Source organism: Cibotium barometz, chromosome 47 (assembly GCF_041138505.1).
Source record: "Cibotium barometz isolate CiBa-2024 chromosome 47, ASM4113850v1, whole genome shotgun sequence".
Taxonomy (NCBI): Eukaryota; Viridiplantae; Streptophyta; class Polypodiopsida; order Cyatheales; family Cibotiaceae; genus Cibotium; species Cibotium barometz.
In genome coordinates this window covers 18,376,096-18,383,851 of record NC_141092.1, presented here as the reverse complement: position 1 = coordinate 18,383,851, position 7,756 = coordinate 18,376,096, and the positions used below count along the sequence as shown (strand labels likewise).

The 7,756-nt window shown below is 41.7% G+C and overlaps 1 protein-coding gene across 1 annotated transcript; it reads left to right on the top strand.

Moving 5' to 3' along the window:
* The first annotated feature begins 6,397 nt into the window (after positions 1 to 6,397).
* On the top strand, positions 6,398 to 7,548 carry LOC147611456 (uncharacterized). The gene is made up of 2 exons (XM_086784964.1): positions 6,398 to 6,634; positions 6,809 to 7,548. The coding sequence occupies exons 1-2, from the start codon at positions 6,476 to 6,478 to the stop codon at positions 7,112 to 7,114; spliced, it is 465 nt and encodes a 154-aa protein (XP_086641090.1). The 5' UTR covers positions 6,398 to 6,475; the 3' UTR covers positions 7,115 to 7,548.
* The last annotated feature ends 208 nt before the right edge of the window (positions 7,549 to 7,756 follow it).

The window sequence follows — 7,756 nt, the reverse complement described above, 5'->3', positions numbered from 1 at the left end:
GGAATTCCATCCCCCGGGGGATGTTCCTCTTTATCTGTTGGAAAGCATCGGCATCCTTTGTTTGTTCATCAGTATAGTAGCTATGCCCAAGGGTGGATCTTTGTCTCCTTCCTCTTGACCCTTGTTGGCATCTTGGGCTTCTTCATTAGCTCTTTCACTAGGCCTAGACCTCCTCACTTCCCATGCTTATCAAAGATAATCTTGGCGCTCCAGCTCGATGAAGTCAAGCACCTCGTCACCGTCCATCTTGTCAAAGACATGGTAGGCCACTCGTCGAGTGTAGTGAAAAACAGTGCATTGGCTACCTTTTGTTCTTCAATTGATGCCATAATAAGGTGGTAGAGGACTAGTAGATTAGAGGTGGCAAGATCCAATGGGCTAGCTTGCACTACCTCGTCACACCATCCATCTTGTTGAAGGTAGGGTAGGCCACTTGCAATGTAGTGAACAACAACACATTGGCTACCTTTTGTTCTTTAACCTATGCCATAATATGGTGGTAGAGGACTACCACACGGATTGCGTCATATGTGGAAAATTAAATGGACTAGCTTGCAATGCCTCATCACGCCGTCCGTCTTATTGGTAGGGTAGGCCACTTGTTTCATTGTAGTGATGAAGAACAACACATTGGGCTACCTTTGTTCTTTAATCTACCACACTACCATAATATGGTGGTAGAGGACTACCATACAGATTGGGTCATAGGTTGAAGAATCTAATGAACTAGCTTGCAATGCCTTGTATATGACCCTCTTGTTGGTCAGGCCCTCTTCATAAATCCATGTCTATGCATGGTTCATAATTGCATCCACCATGGTAGTAGGCTCTACATTTAAAATGATTTTATCTGCACTTCAACCTCTGTACATGGATTTCTTAAGATTGCATACCATGTATGATAATTCAAAACCATAGGATGAATTCTTTGATTGTATATATATGCTCACTACTTCATATAGATGTCCCCTTTGATCATCATATTTACTAGGTGTATGTAATCGACAGCATGGTTGGCATCGTTCTACAAACCATAGGATGAATTCTTTGATTGTATGTATATGCTCACTACTTCGTATAGATGTCGCCTTTGATCATCATATTTATTAGGTGTATGTAATCGGCAGCATGGTTGGCATCTTTCTACAAATCTTGATGAACATGAGCAAGTTCCATGACTAGTCCAAGGCATATCCTTCATATATAAACATTAGCAACATAGCCTAGAGAGCCAAGTGGAAGGGCTATGATGCTACAACAACAGATTTGGCAAATGGACTGCCACCTCCAGGATCAGCCGATCCTTTTCCACATCCGCCCCGGTGAGTCCGAATTACCATTAGTGTCTTTTCAATGATCCAACTAAAATAACCTTGAAATAAAGCCATTTTCTTCCTAAGAAGATATTTTAGGAGCGAAAAACCTAAGTGTCGTGACTATTCAAAGTTACAGATAAAGGATAAAGCATGATACCCCACCACCATTACCATTAGTGTGTGTTCAATGATCCAATTAAGATAATCTTGAGGATAAACCATGATACTCTACCATTTCCATTAGTGTGTGTTCAATGATCCACATAAAATAACATTGAGGACACAATGATAATAAAGAAAAAGCTAGATAACCAAAGGACTATGTTTTCAAGACTCTACCACTACCATTAGAGTGCGTTCGATAGTCCAAATCAAAAATTCCTAAAGAAATAATGGCAATGAAGTAAATAATAAAGAGTGGAAGTAAATGTGGCTCCCTTTCCTTGCAATCTTATTTGGAGGATCTATCAAGCTTTCTTTCATGCTCATCAGCACACTAGCACTACGTAATTGTTGATTTGGCCATCACAAGACGATCTACAACTTCCTTATTAAATAGATGCCATCTAATTGTTGAGTTGGCCATCACAAGACGATCTGTAACTTCCTTATTAAATAGATGCCATTGGAAAAATAACTTATAATTGTCAAGATAGTTGCCACAAGTTGATTTTTAGAATCTCATTATTTCACTTTTTATAAGGGATGCAAAAGATTATATTAGAAAAGACAAACTCTAAGCTGAATACAAACACTTATTTATAATCATAGCCCAAAAATGGAGTTCCAAGACCATACTTTGCCTTGATCCTTTAAAAGTTAGCAAGGCCTCTAAGGATAATAAATTCTTCAGGGATGCAAATTTTGTGGGCAGGTAGAAGCAAATCGAGTTCTAGGACTTCCTCACAGAATTCACTATCATCAAAGGTATTGTCAATGTCTAAGACCCAATAATGATCTACTACGCCTACAATTTCCAACTCGTGTGGAAAATGATTACAATTTGGGGTATCATCTCGATATCTCCTATAGGTAGTTCAATTATACAAGAGTGATAATCCTCATCCCAATACTGGAGCCCCTCGAAAAGTTCTTGTTTGAGATCACTAATTTGTAAAATATTTAAATATAGCTCTATCCCATCATCACGGCCTTCATTGTGGGTACATCTTTACTAGCACCCATGATTACTACAAGCAGCAAGTAAGGGTCTAAGTCCTTTTAAAAAAAGTTTGACATAGCTATATGCAAGACTATATCCTTTCATTTCTTTATTCCCTATCTTGTCAACTACTTTATTAAGGTACATTAACATCATCTCGACTATTGGAATTGAATAAATCCATATACAAGTTGAGATGGAAAAATTTCCAAACAATCCTTTAGTGTCTAAAAAACTAATTAGAAAGCTAAAAAAGATGTTTTTATTATTTGAATTTTATGTATAATAAGATCTTATGACTTAATCACCCCAGTCTAAGTCGGATCTACATGGGAGAGTTATAATATGTTTATGTGATACAAAATAAGATAAAAGTTAATATATAGATTGATGGGGCTTAAAGGCTAGGAAGTAGGGGTGCATACAGAACTGTTGTATCCACTACTTCAAGTATCCCTTAAATCATGGTGAGAATGATGTTCTCATGGGCGATGGTGGATTGCCAAAGGGTAAGGAAAAATTTGTAGACCTGTGAACTATTGGTGAGTATGATGTTCTCAAGGGCGATGGTGGTCTAAAGGGTAAGGAGAAATGTGTAGACCTCTGAACCATCGGTGTCCCTGATCCTCTTGAGCTAGAAATAAGAGTTCTTCAAAATTGATAGTTAGGGAAATTTGTTTAGGTTTAGATTGAGAAGCAAGATGCTCAAAAGCGAAGGCGGTCATCTGGTCATCTGGTCTTCCACCAGAGATAGCCCTGGCACTCCAGCTAAATGAGGTCATGCCATCTGAAAACATTTAAGTGTAAGTTTTGGTATTAACATCTTCTTATTCTTCTTTGAACATCTTCTTCTTAAGGTGTTTATAGCCTTAAATTCATGGTGTTAACAAAATTGATTTGTACAATTGAGTCCATAAAAAGAAGCATTGATAATATTATTGAAGGTTTTTACAAAACTAGCTCTTATGTCTTCTTTTAGAATTGTTAAGCTCTTGATTCATATTGTGATGAGTGCTCACCTTGGATATACATATTGACATGTAGACTCTCTGGCATGGCACAAAATAAGTGAAGACTTCATTCACTGTCTAATACCATATCGGTCAGAGAGTGATCCAAGGATGATTGCTTCTTGTATAACTCTAAGTTTCTCCAATATCATGTGACGAGAGAAATATTTCTCTTTAATTTTGGGTTGGGTCCACGGCATTGTCTCCCTGTGCACATAGGAAGTCTGCGCTTATTTGGTTCCAAGGAAAATAGATCTTCAAAATTACTTCACTCACTTGAGGGGGAGAACAGTTCCACAAAATGTTTGACTAGCTCATTGTGTTCATGCACACCCTTAGGCTCCTTTTTATGGGTCAAGGATAAGGAAGGAGAGGGAGCCACGCTAGACGAGGCAATTCATCCGATAAGGTGGCAGAGCATTGTATCAGCACGAGAGAGCTCGAGGGTGCGCACTGCTTTGATTTCATCAAGAAAATGAGAGGCAGTGAAGGTGAAATGCATGTAAAAAGAGAAGGTGAGAGCTGTGTGATTACTTAAAAATCTTATTTATGAGATTAGATTATAAGTTTTTGGACTAGTTTACCAAGAAGGTTATGGTAGAGACTTAGATCATAACCGTAGACACTCACCTAGAGTAGTGCTTAGGTTGGCTTTTGGTAGAGTTGTTTTTTACAGCTAGGAGAAATTTCTAATAGTTACATTAAGTTTATGGAAAAAGGAATATTCTCTTATTCCATCCATAAATTAAACCCTCTATTCTTCATGAACTTACCAGCTTTTCTATTTGTCTTTCTAGGTTTGTGTGTTTTGCAAAGGGACATGTAAGATAGGATGATCTTGGACCACTCTTACCTAGCTTGGTGGCTGTTCAGGTTCATATCTTAAGGGTGTTTCATGTGTGGAGTGCTTTTAGAGCCTTCCAACCACAATGTATGGCTTTCTTTAGGTACCCACCTTTTGTAAGCAAAAGCCTATGGTTTTCTACCATGGTGTTTGGCAACGTTTTGAGGATGAGTATTCTTTTTCATTGGACTCTAAGGATGGAGGGTAAAAAACTGGCACTATGGTGAAAGGTGCAGGTGCTACACAGTGAATCTTCATCACAGTAAGGTTCATAGGCTTGTGTTCTATTAGAGATAGAATGACTTGAGATCCCTACTACCCCAATGCAGCCTCGTGGGAAATCTGAATGAATGTGGAAATTGTTACTGCTTTTCCAGCTTCTTCCCAAAAGGATTTCTTTAGCTATAGTTCCTTCACGGAGATCATGAAGAATGTGGACTCGAACATGTTGTCTTCAATACTGAAGGTTAGCTCTTACATGTACCCATACACAAAGTTACCTTCTTGAACCATGCACTTGTGCAGTGGTGGGAGTGACTGGGCCTACCTAATGAGGTCCAAGTCTCATAGGACATTAGACTGTGACGTGCACGCCACTATCAATAAATCCTAATTTTTTTTCAAACTCCTTGCCTGATTGGAATAGAAGCCAGAGTTTGGCTAGTTCGACCTCGAAACTGTCTTCATTGGCCTAAGAGGTTACAATCGATTGCCCTTTTAAGCTTCGTAAGTTTGGCTTCATGCTCTTTCCCTAAGTCGAACAAAGCCTCTTGGAACAAGCGGCGCAGTTGTCAAGGATTCGAATGAGGAAAGATATGGTTTTCAAGAAAGAGTTCAATTGAAGTGGAGAAGGGTTGGAGGAGTCCCCTTTCCGTCATTCGTTGCACGACAAAATGGCGCACACTATGGTGCCTTTGCGAGGCATTGCTAGTATGCATCCGTGCCTCCATGATCCATCCGCATACCTCTCCTTTTCATTGGAAAACTGCCTCCGTGATCCATCCGACATGCCTCTCCCTTTTCAGCCTCCCAATGGCTTCCTCTCAGTGTATTCAACAAACAGATCATATGTAATAAGTAGAAGGTTATTAACTCTCGATTTCCTAGTAGGAAACGGAGTCGGTTCCAGTTCCTCCCCATCAGTTTGCTCCATTGCAAGGGCGTATGATCGGAGATGGCCGTGCTAGAGTCTGTGGAAACGCTCAGAGGATGAGGGACCCATGATGCTTGTTGACCGAGGAACACTCTGTCTCAATACTGGAAGAAGAAGAAGAAGTGATAACCCCCCGGACATACTTATTTGAGCCTGCAATATCTTAAGCCTCTTCTTGCAATAACCTCGTATTGTGTGTAGGTTGTTTATTAGATTCTTTCACCTTACGAAAATGTGGTTCTTTTTAGGACTATTAAGGCTTCTTCTTTTTTTTTTTGTGCGTAAAAGAATAAGGGCTTTTTAAGGTTTTGCAGAGAAAATAAAGAATACTGGTCTTTTTGAAATTTAGCAAGTAAGCAGGTTAGTAATAAAAGAAAATCTTGATTAAAGCCCCCCCAAAAAAAATATTTAAAACTTGCTAAGCACACTACAAGTTTCAAGACTACTCTTCTTCCCCGAGTTACACAAAAGGCAAGTGATTGTTCTACGTTACATCTCGTTTGGTGGTTTATCGTCCCGTTAATTCGCTGAGCAGGTGAGGTCGTTTTCTTATCCAAAAAAGGCTGGCAAGAAATCAGAAGCAACGAGTGAGGGGATACACGTGTAGAGGTCATGTGGGGTCTCATGGCTTTGTGTCTCCCTCTTAACGGAAATTTACTTATGCTCTTGTTAGAGATGACCAAGAGCATAAGTAAAGTTTGAATCAAGCCGTGACGCACATGCGCGTAGAAATCTCGCGGGCAGCGGGTGATCTATCTATCGATCCCATAAAGGGAAGCCGTGCGTGGGCTGGTATAAAAGGCGTGGGGTGAGGATCGTCGTGCCATTCTCTGCCCGGGGGCTGCGCGCGTCGCCTCTGTTTTTCACTGCCTCAGAGGCCCGGCGCACCCAAGATAATTATATAAAACATCCAAACTGGAAGGAAGGTCCTCTGCCTGCGCGCGCGCGAAAGAAAGAGCGTGGGATTTTGGCAGAAGAGAGCGAGATCGGATGGAGGATATGATGATGATCTCTCTCTCGCACACGGCAAAGAACGGAACGCCTCCACATACTCTGCCTCCTTCAAAAGCCCTGCGCTTCTCCCCGTCGTCGCAGATGATGCAGCAGCAGCAGCAGCAGCAGCCAGCGGAAGGTCCACTTCCCAATCGGGTACACTTCAATTCAAAATATCAATCCCCACTGACCTGACCCTTTGGTTGTTGAAGCAGCTTTTTGAGTCTATGCAATAGCAATAATAGTCTCTATGGAGCTCCTGGTACTCTACTAAGTTCTGAGACTCCTCTTCTTCTGGTACTAAGGCATCTGGCCTTCTTGGTGATGCAGGTAGCGACAGTTTTCATAGGACTCTACCTACCTTCACAAGCAAGGAAAACTTATGTTTGTTTGTGCTTCGCCGCCGTCGATGGATGGTGCTGTTACAGTACTGCATACAGGCCATTCACTCATTGTTGGTCATTGAAGCTTTTGGAAAAATGGAAAAAGGATTGCACACTCAATCTCTCCCTCCCAACAAACATAATACTAAAGTGGAGGCATTTTTCTCACTCATCACTCTTAACTGATTTCTCTTGCTCCGTATCTGTTATCCAGCTCACTGACTTGTCTTTGGAACTGTTTGTCTATTGCTGAGAACTGACTGAACTGAAGGAACTTGCATTTTCTCCTTGTGGGCTGCCACAGAAGATCACACAGATAGATGACCCTTCCTGCTTCCTGGTGGGCTGCTTGGAGGCTGCCAGAGCTGAGGGCTGCAATGCATGAAAGGTGTCATGAGTGGGGCTGGATCTACCCTTATACGGGGCCAGGACGAGGCAGTCGAGCAGGCCGACCAGCAGAGGACGACGCATGGGCTGGGCGGACTCCAAAAGTGCAAATTGCGGGCCATTTTGGGTTTTGCCCAAAACTGGGTGCACGCTTGGCCATGCCAGTGCATCCCAAGCTTGGTGCCAGACGGGCACGACACGACACTGCATGGTTTCGGGTCTTTGGTTCTGCACCTGTTCATAGTGCACATCCAAGTGCAGAATGCTGGTTGGTGGTGACAGACCAGCAACAATTTTCTTTCATTCAAGGGATCGATAGACTACCTTCACAAGGAGAACGTATGTTAAGGTTTTCATTATATGTTTTGTGCTTTTCTTGTCGGCGGTGCTCTGCTGCCTGTACCGGCAAGTACGGCCAGACGAGACCGCATACACACCATTCAGAGGAGGCTGGCTGTGGACAGAAATGGCCAATGTTGGTCATTGAAGCTTTGAAAAATGGTAAGGT